This window comes from Lithohypha guttulata (genome assembly GCF_036872675.1).
Source record: "Lithohypha guttulata strain CCFEE 5908 chromosome Unknown scaffold_4, whole genome shotgun sequence".
Classification (NCBI taxonomy): Eukaryota; Fungi; Ascomycota; class Eurotiomycetes; order Chaetothyriales; family Trichomeriaceae; genus Lithohypha; species Lithohypha guttulata.
This window is the reverse complement of record NW_027042753.1, coordinates 1,935,332-1,951,850: the sequence shown is the minus strand read 5'-3', so window position 1 is coordinate 1,951,850 and position 16,519 is coordinate 1,935,332. Positions and strand designations below refer to the sequence as shown.

General features: G+C 49.6%; 4 protein-coding genes across 4 annotated transcripts; 2 read left to right on the top strand and 2 right to left on the bottom strand.

Annotated features, from left to right (window-relative positions):
- Positions 1 to 395: 395 nt before the first annotated feature.
- Positions 396 to 960, bottom strand: LTR64_005864 (uncharacterized protein; the record flags this gene model as incomplete). Its single annotated transcript, XM_064900201.1, has 2 exons — positions 396 to 706; positions 753 to 960. The coding sequence occupies 2 exons, from the start codon at positions 958 to 960 to the stop codon at positions 396 to 398; spliced, it is 519 nt and encodes a 172-aa protein (XP_064753513.1).
- A 2,160-nt stretch (positions 961 to 3,120) lies between these two features.
- On the bottom strand, positions 3,121 to 4,752 carry PUF3 (mRNA binding protein puf3; the record flags this gene model as incomplete). The annotated part of the gene is made up of 2 exons (XM_064900200.1): positions 3,121 to 3,338; positions 3,387 to 4,752. 2 exons carry the CDS (start codon positions 4,750 to 4,752, stop codon positions 3,121 to 3,123), a joined length of 1,584 nt encoding a protein of 527 aa, XP_064753512.1.
- A 3,322-nt stretch (positions 4,753 to 8,074) lies between these two features.
- Positions 8,075 to 8,614, top strand: LTR64_005862 (uncharacterized protein; the record flags this gene model as incomplete). The annotated part of the gene is made up of 1 exon (XM_064900199.1): positions 8,075 to 8,614. The coding sequence occupies one exon, from the start codon at positions 8,075 to 8,077 to the stop codon at positions 8,612 to 8,614; it is 540 nt and encodes a 179-aa protein (XP_064753511.1).
- A 714-nt stretch (positions 8,615 to 9,328) lies between these two features.
- LTR64_005861 (uncharacterized protein) lies at positions 9,329 to 15,614 on the top strand (the record flags this gene model as incomplete). The annotated part of the gene is made up of 2 exons (XM_064900198.1): positions 9,329 to 15,458; positions 15,511 to 15,614. The coding sequence occupies 2 exons, from the start codon at positions 9,329 to 9,331 to the stop codon at positions 15,612 to 15,614; spliced, it is 6,234 nt and encodes a 2,077-aa protein (XP_064753510.1).
- Between the last annotated feature and the right edge of the window lie 905 nt (positions 15,615 to 16,519).

Below are 16,519 nucleotides of genomic sequence, written 5' to 3'. Positions count from 1 at the left end.
ATGAACGGTAAGCTCACCGTCGGTTCCATGACACATCAAAATCAATATTGCAAAGTCATCGCGCCCTGCCGAGCACGCGAAATTTCAAGCGCGCTAGTACGTCACGTTCAGGTACAGAACCTGGGGTGCATGATACCATTTCTGAGTTAGTTGTAGCTCTACACGTGCGGCGAATAAGCGAGGATATGTAGTGTTCCTCAGTACAAACCCTATACGACAATGCCTAAGCATGTACATTGATTGTCTACGGTGTGCTTCGTCACCTGCTGTTCAATTTGCTGGGTATTTCAACTACATAGCCAGTTGATCTAGCTGGAAGACCTGGATCTTAGTCATAAACCATTAGCTTGACCCCAGCATGAATGTCCCAGAAGATGGCAGCCAAGCGATTTGTTTTATTTCCTCTTGCTGGTACAACTGAACATAGCCAGGAAACTAGCACCATTCCTGCCATTCTCCTTATCTATCTTGTTCTCTTCTTTTGTGCTGACTTTGCTGAAGCTCGAGACCTCTGGTAGCTTTTTTTCGGGGTCCAGCGAAACAGCACTTAAATCCTTCGAATCTTTTAACCAGACCAAATCGGCCTGCGCAGTTTTTGAGGTACTACCTTCGGGATCTGGAGCTTGCAGCCATTTAGCGAGCTGTTCTTTCAGTTCATCGCTAGCTTTATTCGCTTGCATCGAACTCCAATTAGCGAAGAGATGATCTGTACATATTAGAGATGGTGGAGAGACAATATGTACACCACTCACCATATTCTGCCAACGTCTTTCGCAATTCGCGCATAACAGTGGGCTTCCTGACCAGATGATCTGGTCTGCCGGGGCCAGATTGCTCAATGTCTAGTAGTTCCTTTTCCAGTGCTGAAATCTCATCCTGTAGATGCAATAACAGCCGTACATGAACGTCGTCAAATCTTCGAAAAATTGTCGTTCTGCGTGTATGCATGAAATTGGCCATCTCGACATGTTCGTTTTGTGCTGGAGGTAGCACGGGAGATGGTGTGGACGAGGGTGCAGGCGAGGGAAACGACGGCGAGGATTTCACTGTTGGTGAAGTCTTTTCAATTACAGGCGGGACCTTCTCACGTTCTCGAGTCGGTGGTCGTTTCACAGGAGCCCCTCGAGGCAGTTCTGGCAACGGAGTAGTTGGCGCAGGCGTCGGTTGAGAAGTACATATCGACTGTGATCTTGAGCGGGTGGAGGAAGCTCGAGACGCAGGTCCTGCTATTTGGTGTATTAGTGGCACTTCTTCCAGCTCCTCCGTCAGAGAATTCGACCTTGACAGAGGCTGTGGTCCAAGGGAAACATTTGAGGGATTTGAGTGCAGCGCTCTTGCACGCCTTTCTGAAGCCGTTGACTTGTGTTTCTGTGTTTTGGAAATGCTTGAAGAGATGTGTCTCGACGGCTCAGGTGTCGGTGGTAGAGGTGGAGTTGGTCTAGTGGTGATTTGGGACAACTGTCGCTGTGGCTCTGGACTCACTACTCGTGACGGTAAAGGACTCTGCGCATGACTCTGCTGAGCAACTGACGATATAGTAGCCATGCTAGATGCTTTCTGATTGAAGCGTGATGTTGGCACGTGAGACTTCTTCACCGAAGATATGGAGGAGCGTGTCGAAGTAGCATGGGGAAGAGAAGTTGCAATTGTCTCAGTCTGCGGCACTATGTTTCCAGGAATCATAACCAAGTTTTCCTCCTGTGTTGGGATGGATCCAGGTATAACAGGTATCTCGTTGGAGGCGGTTGGAAAGTTCGCATTGTTCGACAGATCATGGCCTCCGATTGGGGAATGCGCGGTCGACAATTCTTGCGGTGCAACACTCTTTGACTTGATCTGTAACTGTGATGGATAGCGAACGATATGCTTTTGAACCACTGCTTCCGGCGCTGAACTGCTTTTCGATCGCTTCAAGGATATTTCGGCAACGCTTGCATGAGGGTTCGGTATGCTAGGTATAGCGGAGAAGGAGGGCTGTGGGAAATCGACTTTGAGCTGAGCTCCGTTCAGTACTGGGATCCAATTCGGATCGTGGACGTCAAGCGCTGTTGGATCGTAGTATCTCGATTGACGATCAGTGGGTAGCTCGAACAAGATACCAGAAACGGCCATGACTGTTCACGCGACGCGAGGAAAGAGTCGTATACACTGAAGAAGTGGTATTTGCACGGCAGGATGTATACCAAAGACGAATACTGATTGTATAGCAGCACACCAGCAGAAACTCATGCTGCACTTACTCTGATTGCCCGACATTGCTAAGGCCTCCATAAAAACGTTGATCATCTCAAACTGGCTTGGTGCTGCCACCACAGATGAGGTGCAGTACCTGCATGAAGGAAGATGAGTTCGTGCTGCACATGTGGTTAGCTTGTCTGGACATCTCAGCCATGAAGAAGATCGAAAAGCTTAATAGTCAACGGTGTTAACCTTGTGAAGAAGCGACACTGCTTTGGAATGAACGCCAGCTTCATTGAGGAAGGTGCAATGAGTTACTCAGGGAAGTGAGGACAAGCTTGTCTTTCTGGTTGCTGGAGTTGAACAGAGAAGTGCCGAAAAGCCGGTGGGTTCTCCTGAAGAAGGATGGCCAGGCAATCTCGTCATGCAACAACAAGCCTCTAACCGATGGTGAAACAAGGCAAACGTGATCTCGCGATTCTGAGCGATGTTACCCGTTGAATCCTAGCGAGGAGCGATGTAGTCTTCAGCGCACCACTGGCTGGCCGTTGGTCTGTCTTCAGGAACACATGAAGTAAGTCCTAGCAATGGGCGATATTTGCACGTTTCAAGCAGCAGCAGAAGCCTTTTTCAACATGCACGAGTAAGCTGACACATGTCTGACTCCCTTGAAAGTTATTCTGAAACTTGCTATATATTATAGTGGACGACTTAATCTAAAATTGTCCTGTCGATGCGCTAATAATTCCTGTGGTCACCTTCCCGAAAATACGCCTTCGATGAGAAGATGAAAACATCAGAGAACGAGTTCAGTTGCCATATTGAGTTCATCCTCTTACCAACTCAAAAATAGCATACTCCTCCCGACTAAGTGTATGCATCGAATTGTTGCTGAAGTCTGAAATTATGCGAAGGCCTGTACATGAAGTGCTCGAAGTAGCCTCATCGTCGTGCAATACTCGTTCGAGGTTGTGTAGGTGCGCTGTGAATTCCGTCTTCAAGTCTTTGCCTGCCCAGTCGATGTCGAGCCTCCCGGATCGTGTTCTCAAATGCGGTCACTTGCTTTCCTGTACTGACTCGACGTAGCTGTAGCAGGTATTGCTCCATCTCCTCGATCAACGAGGCAAGCGTGTGTCCTTGTAGATGAGCGCCGCTTTTCTCTGCTCCTTCTTTAGCACACCAAAAGACTTTATGTTGGAGGCACTTACGAATTACATAGTTGCCGTATTGGTGGCTCAGTAACTTGCTGCTCTGGCTTTGACCAGTCTCGTCTCGTACCGTTAGCTTCCGTAGCATGGTTCGTCGCTGTTCGTCGTCGGCATAGTCGAGAGCTTTCTCCACCACGTTGCTGGCGAACTTGTGCGTGGCATTCTCAAGGAGCCTGCTCATCACCTTATCAATGACTGGCTTTCGATCCTGTGCTTCGCCATTTGCGATCACATGCTGTACAACATAGTTGCCAAAGGCGTCCTGAATGAGGTCGGAGATGTTCATATGGAGTTCAGCCAATATTTGTCGTTTCGCACGTGGTGTACAATGCTCAAGCATTCGCTGAATGACGCGACAGCCATAAGAGTGCTTGGAAAGGTAGTGGACGTGTCCTCTATGTGCGTCGACGATGAATTGAATATGCTCGCCTGGTATTCTTTCGATGGCCTTTTGAATCACGTGGTTTCCATTCTGGTCCTCAACCACTTTCAAAACGCAGCCATCCAATTCCTTGATCAGACTTGCCTGCTGGTCAGTAAGGATATATTCCAGAGCCTTTTGTACCACCCGACACCCGTATACTTGAGTTGATAGGGCATAGACGTGGCCCTTCATATGACTAGCGAGAAGCTTCTTCTGAGGCTGGTTGCCATGTTCGAACATCTTTTGGATCACATAGTTACCAAACACATCCGTCATCAGCTGTCTAGAATCCTGTGCAATCTCGTTGAATACGCGGTCTTTTTCGTCACTGGTTGCGACTTCAAGCTTTTGCTGGATAAATCGCGAGCCTAATTGATCGCCACTGAATTCCACAATGTGACCGTATATATCCTTCAACTCATATTTCTTGGCCTTGTTGATGCGGAAATCCTCCAAAAGCGGGCTTCGGTAAATGTGGTTGGTGTCATTCTGGCCGTCGTTGGCAAGCTCGAGGGTCATGCCTGGAGCATCTATTGCTCCACTGTAGTCATAATGACTGTGTTGAGCTTCAACGGGAATGCTGATGTTGGACGGGTAGTACGTCTGCGTATATGGTTGCTGCTGGTAGTGCTGCATCTTCTGCACTTGATATCCATCGAACCCATTTTCCAGGTCGCGTGGCTGTCTGCCATACGACGATGACACATTGCTCACAGACTGCTGATGTTGAACAGGCATATAGTTGAATGTGTTGTTTGCAGCCACACTCTTTCTGTTAATTACCTGACCACCTGCGTAAGGACCGCCAACGTGAGGACGTGAACCTTTCCCATACTGGTTGGCGCTCCATGTATCCGCATAGGTATGGTCAACTTGTTTCTGATCCCTAGGCATACTCTGTGTCGCTAGCGGTACATGATAACTGGCGTATTGTTGTGACATGGGTAAGTGACCATGCTGTGGTTGACTCACTCTTAGGCCCTCAAATCCCCGCAGCATATCTGGTTGAGTCGTACTAGACCTGCCATCCTTCTTCGAGGACTCATGGTTGGCTTGAATATAGCTTGTAGCTTTTGGTGGCGCAACTGGTTGGAACCCACCTGGAGCCACAACAGGATCGAACGTATTCCGATATTGGGGTTGGGTCCAGATTGACTCGATACGGTTCGAATTGCTCTGGAACGGTCTCTGCAGAGGTTCAAGGATTCCAGGATCTATAGACTGTTGCTGATTCAGCGAAAACGTGGGGCGAAACTCCTTTGCAGCACTCCATGCATTGACTGATTCTCGATAAGCCCGAGGGTTGACGGGAGGGTTCTGTTGTGCTCTCCCACCATGGTTGCCTTTGGTTGGTGGAGGAAAATGATCGGAATTGCTGCTTGTTGAATTCGGGGTCAACGTACTTGAATCGTTGTTGCTTCTACTATGTGCTGACAATGGTTCTGCGACAAAAGCAGAACTACCTTCGATACTAGTAGGTGATCTTTTATCGTGTGTCGCTCCGAACGGTTGATTGCTTTTGGTTGGAGGAAGTACGGACAGAGGCTTTGTGCTGTAGGATGAACCTGAATGCTTTAGTCGGGTATCATGGAGTAAAGATCTTGTAGAGGAATACCTTGGCCCACCACGTGACTTTTGCTGATTCTTGGATCGTCACGAGCGTTGGACTGCCAAATGCTATTGCCGAACGTTGAAGCAGAGAGGGTCGAGTCTGTTGCATATACTTTATTGTTCATCGACTTGTGGAAGGCAGAAGAGGAAAAGAAGCTCTCAAAAACTGTTAGTCGCAAGCTGATCCCAGGACCATTTAAACTCACATTTTCGAACGAATGATTGGGTTGAAGGGTAGAAGTCATATTTCAGCGATGCGGTTCCGACTTAGCTATTGAAGCTGGAGAGGTCGAGATGTTTTGTGCTTGAGGTCCAGGGTGTCCAGTCTTTGTACTTTTACCAATTGCTCGTGACCCAGAAATGCTTAGCCACTGTACAGTGATATATTCAACACATTAATTGTACAAATTTATCGTGCAAATCTGTGGGATTGTATCGAGGGAGAGAGAGATCAGGAATAAGATGACAGTGAAACTCTCGTGGAAGGGTAGGTCTGGATGAAGCAAGGCGTGGTAGAGTCATGTATCCCTTCGACCACTAGCTCGCCAACAAACCAGCGTTCGTTTGTCGATAAGCAGCGACGAGATACACATAGGGCAAGAGTTAGCAAGACTATGCCACTTTGCGCAGGTTGAGTGGGCCGGGGTCGCGCAGAAGACAATGAGGCGGTAGATAGATTGCAGAAGCACGGGTTCGTCACGACTGTGCATGAAGTAAGGGATAAAGTGGGAGCAAGTGGAATGCAGCTTGACCGGCTCTGTATGACTTGTCTGAGCAACGGTCGATGGATAGAAGATGCAGGAAGTTGTGGAGTCAGCAAAGAAATTCCTCAGGTGTTCTGAAGTGTTACACAGGACGAGTTGCAGAATAGACGGGCGGTTGGAGGGACAGACCGAGATTATTTAATGAGGCATGATGTTGTGATAGAGTCCAGGCAAGATCCTGGCAGGAGGATAGATCAGAATTGAACAAACATCCCACATTCAAGCTGGGAGACAGGAAAGCCATGTGAATGGTATTTTGACCTTTTTTTTGGTCAGCAAGACAGCGCACATGTGCGATGACATGGCCAGTATGACAGAAACGATACAATCTCACAGGCACGGAGGGTTAGTGGTGTTTGTGCTGTATTGATGCGTCAAAGGTGGGGCTGCAGATGGCGCCTAATAGCAATGGCCGCCCCAGATTTGCCAGTTTTAGCGTATCGTCTTTGGACGTTTGGGCTGATTCAGGGTTCGGTCAAGGCTCCTACAGTGGGTGCTCAAATGACCTGGCAGGAGGCTTTTTAAGGGTCAGACGATCTTCGGTGAGAAGTCTCGTATAGATGACTGGCTTTGACAATGTCATGCAACTGAGCTGCATGTTGCCGCGTCGGAAAGAATACATGGTTGGGTTGACGTTTGTCGGGTGATTCAGTAACGCACGTGTTCAAGCTGAGTGCCTCCAACACAATGCAATTCCTGTCTATAGCAGTATTGTCCTGTGGCGTATGAGAGATAGTGGTCATAGCAACCTGTATAAGTTTCCGAACTGCTCGCTAGCCAGTACGAATGGAGGCCGCAGATACCAGTAGTGTTTATACCCGAATTTGCATGGATTGTGGTGTAGAGTATCGGTAAGGCAAGCCATACCCGACTTGGCATGTCTGCGTTGACAGCTGAGAGCTGCAAGCCCGGGTCTGAAACTTATCTTCTGTAAAGGTACTGTTTGACGAGAAATTATTCGGGGAGAATTCCATTTGTAGCAGCATAGTCCTTCGCAAAGAGCCGTGGAGGAGGTTAGTCAGTCAAGATCAACCAAGCCCATACTTGCAAAACTGGAATTGAGGTGTCTTTCAGTAGCAAGAGGGTGCCTTTGCCGGACTTCGTTAGCAGCACAGATCCCACCTTGAGGTCATGAAAGCTATACATATAATCGAGCTCACAAAAAGATTAGGACACACTCTCGATACACTCCTGGTGACATCACGACGTTGCAAGTCCCCAGGAGGAACGAGCAATGAACAGCAAAGCCTGCGGGACAGCTCATGTTATTGATAATTCCACCACAGTTTCGAACGACAGGCAATCTCGGAGTCTCTGGCGATGCATGCCTACAAGCACCACCTAACTACCTTTACAATAACTAGCTTTCAGAGACAGTCGGGAGGAGAGCTTCGGAGTTCCATGACGATGGAGTTTATGATTGGGTGAGGCATGATACGCGAGATTGCGCAAAGGAATATTGGGAGTGGAGTATCCACCTGCGTGGATGAAAATGATGATGAGCCACGAAATTCGACGCGCTTTTGATTTGAGGCGCTGTTAGGCGTGGCTAGGCATTCACTAGCCGCTTGGGTTGTAGTGCCGGAAGACTGCTTTGGGCTTTCTACTTCGGTATACTTCCTACACTCCTGTACACATCTATACGATCACTGCCGTGAAGAGCTGACCTTTCGAGCTCTATCGACACAACGCCTGGCGGGTTCAGCTTCACTCTTTTGCTGAACTCAAGCCGTCCATTCTTTGAAACAGAAAAAACCACATTCGGAAGCTGGGATCAGCCAGACCTTGCGGAAAGAAACAACCCGGACGAAACAGTGAGCTGTACATGATCACTACCAACATACGAGGTTGCACATAAAGTCATCGAGTCTAGCAGGGCAAAGTCTAAGATGGCTTCATTCGGGTTGCAGCAGCGGGATTTTGATGATGAAGACGACAGCATGGATGGTCTGCTCTTTGCCTTCTTTGTGCTGTTCCTGTTTGCATGTTTAACGTCAATCACAATGTTGTACATCCGAAGAAGACGAGCAGCACAGCAGGCAGCAATACTCCCTACACATCAGCGTCGAGGACACGAACGATCTTTGACCATCAGTACCACACCCTGTGTCGGGCAAGATAAGATATACGTCTATGACGAGAAGATGAACCTGATTGCCAACTCACATGGTCCACCGGATGGGCCTGTTCCAGAAATTCGAGTGACGTTCCCTGACGAGATGGACCAACAATCGGGACAAAAGATGGCAGGTCGAGTGGTGGTTGTTCGCATTGCAGATTCGGGTAGTATTGGGATGGAACCTTTGCAGCAAGAGCAGCTGCCTCCATATCAGCGCAGCGACGCCAATCAATTTCAGTCGTTGGAGCTCGAGAGACTCGGGGGACTGCGTGAGGGAGGACAGCCAGTTGGAAAACCACGATGGTCCTGACAAAAGTAATTAATTATGGAGTGGAGAGGCGTTGAGGATATATCTTGCTTCGCTGGACTGGTTGGGTACTCGGAAAAAAGATGTATAAACATGAAGTGCGGAATGGCCATGTGTATCTGCAACGTGCTTCACCTATGCTGCACATCAAAAAGTGACCATGTTTAAAAAGTTAGTGTCTCAGGAACGGGGCACTGGAACGGTTGGCTGCGTTGCTTCTGGGGTTTTGACAATCGGACAGTTAGCAGCTCTTTACGCCATTACGTTCAATAGACCAATAATAATCATGAAGCGCCAGTCTGCAGTAAGGATGTATCTCGAGCAAGGTTACAAGGTCCGATAGTGAGGCCGCAACGCGTACACGCGATTGGAAGGCTGACAATCTCCACTTTCGTGGTTGCGGTAAACAAGACCTAAACGAAGGCAAGTCCGGCTAGTGATTATGGCTGGACCTGCACCACTAACATCGAGCAGGTGTGATGCGTGTCTGGCACTTCTCAAACATCAGCGACCATACCAGAGTCGCAAATTCCTAAGACCTCTGCATTCTTATGTATCCCTTTCTTTGCTTGCGCAACACCTCCCTACACCTGTACCTTCCACTTCGATAATGTTAGTTCAATTTGAGATAAACAAAACAAGACGGCAGGATTGATGCGGCCCACACACGCCCACCCATCTGCTGTCTAACCAGGTCACGCGTCAAATTCTTTCGATATGGCAGCTCCAATACTGAATCACACGCCAGCTACGCCGAGTCGGTCTAATGGCACCAACGGCCACGGTGAAGACGATATCTTTTCCGACGTTGATACTGCTTCAAGTCAGCCCTACCACCACCGTTTCTCTTCGCGGTTTGACCCGGAACCTCTAGAGCTATCGAGCGCCGCCTCTCCCTCACAGCTGAAGAGAACCATAGAGGCACACCTACAGGAAACCGATCGCCGTTTACAAGACACTCAGCAGCTCGGCACTGCCCTGCTCAAGCAAAGGGACGACCTGACTAGCAGATTAGAAGAGGTTGACCAACTTCAAGATGAAGCTACGATCCCAACAGACCTACGCAGGAGGCTGGTCGATATCGAGAGGGAGCATGCAGACGTGAACAGGGAAGTCGCAAGAGCCCTGATAGGCCCCAAACCAAAGCAAGACGAGGCCTACTCCAGCGACTCCGGTGTCTTTTCCAGCCAAGCTACTGCTTCGCCTACTAAAGTCAGTGCTCCCAGCCGACGACACAGGAACCAGCCTTCCACCCGCGCTGGCGATCTCCAGTTCGCTGCCGACATCAGCACCTCCCTTCTCGCCCAGGTTCGCCAGTTACAATCAGTCGTAGTCGACCGAGACGATGCCCTCAAGCGTCTACAAGCCGAAAGAGAAGCTCTTGAGCAGGATATGTTAGGCTATACTCAGAAAATCCGAGCTTTGGATGAGAGTGAACAAAAGTACAAGGATGAAAATTGGAACTTGGAAACGGAGCGACATCATCTGCAGACTGCTGCAAGAGACGCTAATGACAAAGAAAAGCGTCTCAATGCTGGCCTCAACTCAGCTCTGGCCGAGAAATCGAAGCTGCAGAACGACCTTGACGAGCTCAGACTGGCCCACTCCAAGCTCTCCGAGGAGCATATCGCCACTCGAAAAGCTCATGACACTGAAATACACGGTCTTAAAAGGAGCGCCGATGCTACTGCAACCGACCGTCAGTCCTTACAAGACAAAGTCGATGAGCTTGTCGCCCAAAATCAAGAGCTGGCCAAGGCTGTTGCAACCCGTGCCCGCACCAGACACATCAGTCCCAACCAGGCTTTTCTTGACCTTCCAGAAGAGGCCCCTGAGAGCATGGACTCTCCCGATGACTCTCCGCCTCCATCTCCCACCAAGGCTACACCTCGCCATGGTGGTCTGGAATCCGAAACTCTCAAAAGTTCTCTGACCCACGCCCACAGGATGATCCAGAACCTGAAGAACAATATCCACCGTGAGAAAACCGAGAAAATTGAACTCAAGCGTATGCTTCAGGATGCTCGTGATGAGTTAGAGCATCGTAGAGGAGGAGATGCTGGTAGCGCCGCCAAGCGTCAGAAGACGAAGAGTGAGGTCTTTAAGAAGCCTTTGCGTCCAGACATGCTTGGAGGCACCCGGAGACCACGAACAGACATAGAGTTGACCGATGATGATTGGGAGGATCATGGCTATGACAGCCCCAGTCATGCACGACCTACCATGTTACGTGGTAACAACCAACCCCTGACAGATCTTAGTGATGCCTATCAGACCGCCAATGATACCGAGGGTACTTTTGATACCGCCGACGAGCGTAATACGACCGAGAGCGAAGCGTTCATGACTGGTGTTGAAAGCTTGGCGGGCGACAGCACTGACGAGCTCACCGAGACAGAAGAAACAGCCTCAGCGACTGGCAGACAAGCCCCAGGTAGGGTAGCTCGTTCTTCAAGGCAGCTTGCCCACTCAAGTAACCTCTCGACGCCTGAAGACGAACTCGAAGATATGCAGACTCCTGTACAGCCCTCATTCACCAAGTTCAAGCTCCGGAGTACCAGAACATCGTTCGGCAAACAGTCTGCACAGGACACGCCGGGCAGCACTCCCCGTTCCGTTAGTCTCTCAGAGGACTCGCCGGCCACCATCACCACAAGCCAAAGTCCTCCTACAGGTGAGCAGAGCTTGTTTGCCGAGCTTGGTGGCCTGGATGAGATCGATAGTCAGAACAGTACTCCAGCTCGCTCTTCGACCATGTCCTCCACGCATTCAACCCCTGGACACCCATACACTCCTTCTAAATCTGCTACTACGACCCAACATTCGACTGCCAAACCTATCATGGTCAACTCGTCAACCATGACAGACAATTGGGAAGGTCAGACCTCCAATCAACCAATTGCATCATCTTCGGACAAGGCTTTAATTGCGTCCGCATTTCCGCTTCCACCGAGCGTGCCTACGTCGCCAGTCAAGAAGTCCGACAACGGCACTCAGTACACACCTCAACGCAGCACACTGGAGTCACCAATTCGTCCGATGAGCAGTCATATCACACCTCCAAAGACAATGTGGGATGCTGCTCACGAAACACCCGAGTCTGCTACAACCAACGTGGAAGATGGAGGCGTCTCTCCGAGTCATCTCGGCTTCAGTGGTGTGCTCTCACAGGATAGTATTCCAATGCAGTCACCGTCACGAAATACCACCGAAACTCAAAGAAAGCTCACGAGCCTGCAAGCAGACATCTCAAGCCGAGAGGCCGAGCTCGAAGCAATGAAAATAAATCATGCTACCACTTTGACCTCTATGCAACAACAACTTAGCGAGCTGAGGTCTTTGCACAATACAGAGCTGGCAGATTCGAGGAGTCGCAATTTGAAAGACCGTGATGAGATCGATCGTCTGACAGCCGAGCTCGAGCATGTGCGAGAGGAGCAAGCTTCCATGATTGCCACCATGCAATATGAGACTGACCGACTGAAGATGTCGCACACTACAAAGGTCGATGACCTGGAAAGACGCGTGTCGGCACACGAGGGTAAATTGAGAAGCAAGGAGGCAGAGATGGAAGATATGCGTCTACATCATGCTTCACAGATTGAGGTTCATCAGAACGACCTTGACCAGTTACGTGGCATCCAGGCATCGGAAGTGAAGAGGCTCAATGATGAGATCTTCAGCCACCAACGCAACCTAGCTGATAGACAGACTGAACTCGACACACATCGTGCAGACCACGTGACAGCTCTGGCAGCTAGTGCTGCTCAACTCGAAGCTCTCAAAAGTGCTCATGCGGCACAGCTCCAATTTGTCAACAGTCAGCTTACGGACCATCGCGAAGAGCTTACTTCGAAGCAAAGCGAGATTGAGACACTGCGTAATGAACATAGTGCAGCCATGGCCACTAGCAGTAATGAGCTCGAGGCTCTCCGCGATTCACATGCTTCCCAAACAAGAGAACTAAATGAACAACTAGGTAGCCATCGTGAGTTGCTCGATGCCAAAGTTGCCGAATTGGAGAAGCTACGCACTGGCCACGCCACAGCTTTCAGCCTGAAACAGGCAGAATTGGACACTGTTCAAGCCAGCCATGCAGCAGAAGTCGAGAAGCTTAAGATGCTGATTGCTGGTCACGATGAAGATGCTGGACGAAAGCGAATAGAAATCGAACAACTTCGAAACACACATAGTCAAGAGCTTGAAAAGCTGAAGACCCAACTATCTGGACGTGGCTTGGAGATTGGCAGTAAACAGACTGAACTGGAAACACTACGGTCCATCCACGATGTCGAACTACAAAACCTGCACAGGCAGGCAACAAGCCAGACCGACGAACTGGCAAATGAGAAATCTAAGCTTGACGCATTGCAAAACTCTCATGCACAAGAAGTTGAGAGGCTAAGGGCACAAATGACGGACCAGAACCATCAGCTTGAACGTGAAAAATCCGAACTCGAGACTGTTAATGTAGCCCACAATCAGGAACTGGGGAGACTCGACCGGCAGCGTTCTATTCAAACGAAAGACTTGGATAGCAAAGAGCGCGAGATTGCCAGGCTGAACAACCAGATCTTGACTGACACAGAAACCAGTGCAACTTTGCAGGCCAAGCTAGTTACCCTGGACAAGCAGGCTACCACGTATCGTGAAGATCTCGAGAAGCAGCAAGCAGAAACCACCTTGTTGAAGACACAAGTCGCTGACCTCAACAACGATTTAGCCGGTAGACTGGCGGACATCGAAACCATTCAAAGGGCTCATTCGGTAGAGACTCAAGCTCTCGAGAAACAGATTGTGTCGGGCCAAGAAGCTCTGCTCGCCAAGCAATATGAATATAGCTCGACACAAGCAGATCAAGCCAGAGAACTCGAGCAACTCCGAGCTCAGGTAGATGCAAACAATGAGGTGCTCATCAGCCTACAAAACAAGCACGCGGACGAGCTGCGCTCGCTGCAAGATCGGCTTGTTGGCAAGAACGAGGAAATTGAACGATTGCGAGGTGAATTAGCAACCCTGCAAGCTCGCTTTGCGCAATTGCCAGGCTATTCTGGCATTCTTTCGCAGGAAACACAGCCAGTATCTCCAGATAGAGCTTTCAGACCACTCCCTTCTACAAACAATCGATCAATATCGCCCGAGAGACCTAGGACTGCCGAGAGAGTGGTCAATGTGGAAACAGGGAAAGCTCAGCCGGTCCACGTGTACGAAGATGCTACGAGTGCTCCTGTCCACTACCAGATCACGACACGACCTCTTGCCGATGCCTCAGCAAGCCGGACAAACCAGCAAGACGATGTGTTTGGTGGTCCATTGGTTCGACCAATAAGTGGTCGTGACCAGACTGCACAGAACTCGTTGACAGCAGATCGTCTCGACGATACTCAAAAGAACAAAAGAGATTTGATAGCGCCTGTTGCTATTCCACAACAACCCCGTAGCCCAGTAGTCAGGGAGTCAAGCTCGCCAACACGCTATCCTGGCAGACCAAGTTCACGCAATCGATTCGTGTCAACCATTGTCGAAGATTCTGTTGCTGGTGAGCCCTCTTCCCCACCCCCGGCACCACGATCGGGGAGCGCTAGCAGTCTGCGAAGCTCCAGTTTCGTAACACAGCAGCATCCACCTCTTCCATCTGATCATAGGGATATTATTGCGAAAGCAAGCTCCGAGGCCAGTTCGCCGACAAGAAAGGATAGTCCAATCAAGCAGGGTGGTGTTATGGGCCCACCTGTCATGCCAGCCTCAGCCATGCGCCGGTCTAGAACACCTACCGGATCGGTACGAACGGCAGAAAAGGTCGCTGGCAAGCGTCCTATGAATGGCGGTCGGGTTTCGCGTCGATCATCTGTGTCGTCATTTGCTTCTGAGCTTGATGAGAGATTCAACATTCGCACACAGCAACAAGCTAGCGCTTTCGAGCCTGGACCAGGGACAGATCCACGCATGATACAGGCCATCACGCAAACGATGATTGGTGAGTATCTCTGGAAGTACACACGCAAGGCTGGAAGCAAAGAAATGTCTGCTACACGACATCGTCGGTATTTCTGGGTACATCCTTACACGAAGACGCTTTACTGGTCTGACCAGGATCCTCAGACTGCTGGAGGAAGCCAACTCAAGGCGAAGAGTGTGCAAATCGAAAGTGTTCGTGTCATTACTGACGACAATCCCATGCCACCTGGGCTGCATAGAAAGAGTCTAGAGGTGACAACGCCTGGAAGAAAGATTAAATTCACTGCTTCGACGGGACAACGGCACGAGACATGGTTCAATGCATTGAGCTATCTGCTACATCGCAATGAGGACCATGTCCGAACAGGCGAAGAGGCGGTGAACGGCAACGACATCACACAGGAAGATATTGCCGAGTTCAGCGTGAACGGTTATGGCGCCCGACTTGTGCCCAATGACAGCAGAATGAGTATGTCAAGCTACAATTCAAGGACGACGAATGGGACCCAACGACGACTCAGACAATCACTGCCAGCTGGAATGGCGGCAACATCTCCTACTCGTCAGATACCTCCAGGACAGTCGTTGAGCGGTCAGACGAACAACGACACCCTTCGTGCAAGCCATCTCGATGCTCCCACTGACAAAGATCGCACGCTTCGAGCAAGTAGTAGATCTAGGATATCGAAAATGATCGGCTCGGTTGCAGGCAGATCTCGACCTGACGCGTCAGGTGTAGCTGGGTCATCTTCGCAGCCACGCGAAAACAGTAGTATCTACAACGCCAGTATAGTCAGTGATGGTAGAAAGGCGGAGGAGGAAGAAGCCAGACGAAGGCGTGAGCATATAGAGCAGCCTGGAATCGAGGATGTTCGGGCTTGCTGTGATGGTAAGTGATCCAAATTGTGTCCGTTTTGGAGTGTTAAGCTAACATGTAACAGGTCAGCACCACGTCGGAGATCTGAACCACCACCAATCCACAACCGCATCCGTGCAACACCGCGTTAGTAACGCGATCAACCGAAGCATGAATCGGCGGACCTAGTATCAATCCGCTTCGACCATAAGCTTGCCCTCCAGCCAGAGCCTCTCTCATCTATACACAAAAGCCAGACACGGTTGTTCTTGTACCTCTCTTGATGGGACGGCGGAACGATTAGGTATTGGCTATGATTCTGATTCTGACAGTATATCGGCTTTCACTTCGAATTCAGCTCTCGACCCTGGATCTTAGAGCCTCTTTGACAACAACGAAAAAATCGTAAACCCTCGTTCTATCACACATTCCCTTGATACAAGGTTTCCTTTCGACTATCTATCCAGTCAGACTATTCAAGAAAGAGCATGAAACCATAATGCGCGTTCAGCAGTGAGGCAGGGAGGGGAGGAGAGGAGACATAGCAGGCAGGATGGCTGGCCTGATCAAAAAAGTAGCAATGATGCTACATGGTTCTTTCAGCATGGGCGTTACGTTACCCTACAGTACATCCGGTGGATCGCATCTATTGCTGCCGGTAATATGTAGTTATCTCTTTTATTGTTCTAAGTATGCGTGATATGAATGCGATGACGTGATGCCATAAAAAGAGAAGTAGATGGACTTAATTTGTCATCTACTTTCCTACCGTCAATACCTCGTTTCATGATAAGGACGTACTTTTGTGTTTTCTTTTGTTGTTCGTCGTTACATTGAACATTCGTAGGGAGCATATATTTGGATAACGAGTTGGACGAAAATGGCTAGACCACCCTACTCGAGTACTAAACCGATTAGAGATACCGTAAAAGCTTATCTCCCCAATCATTGGTGCTTGGTCATTCCCTCGTGTCAATCAGCTCTGCGGAGGTATCTATGACCGCAATCTCCTGCCAGATCAGGGCTAAGAATCAGCAATTTCGACCTTGGATCACTTTGCGCTCCCCCAACGTATTGTACCCATCCTCGGGAAG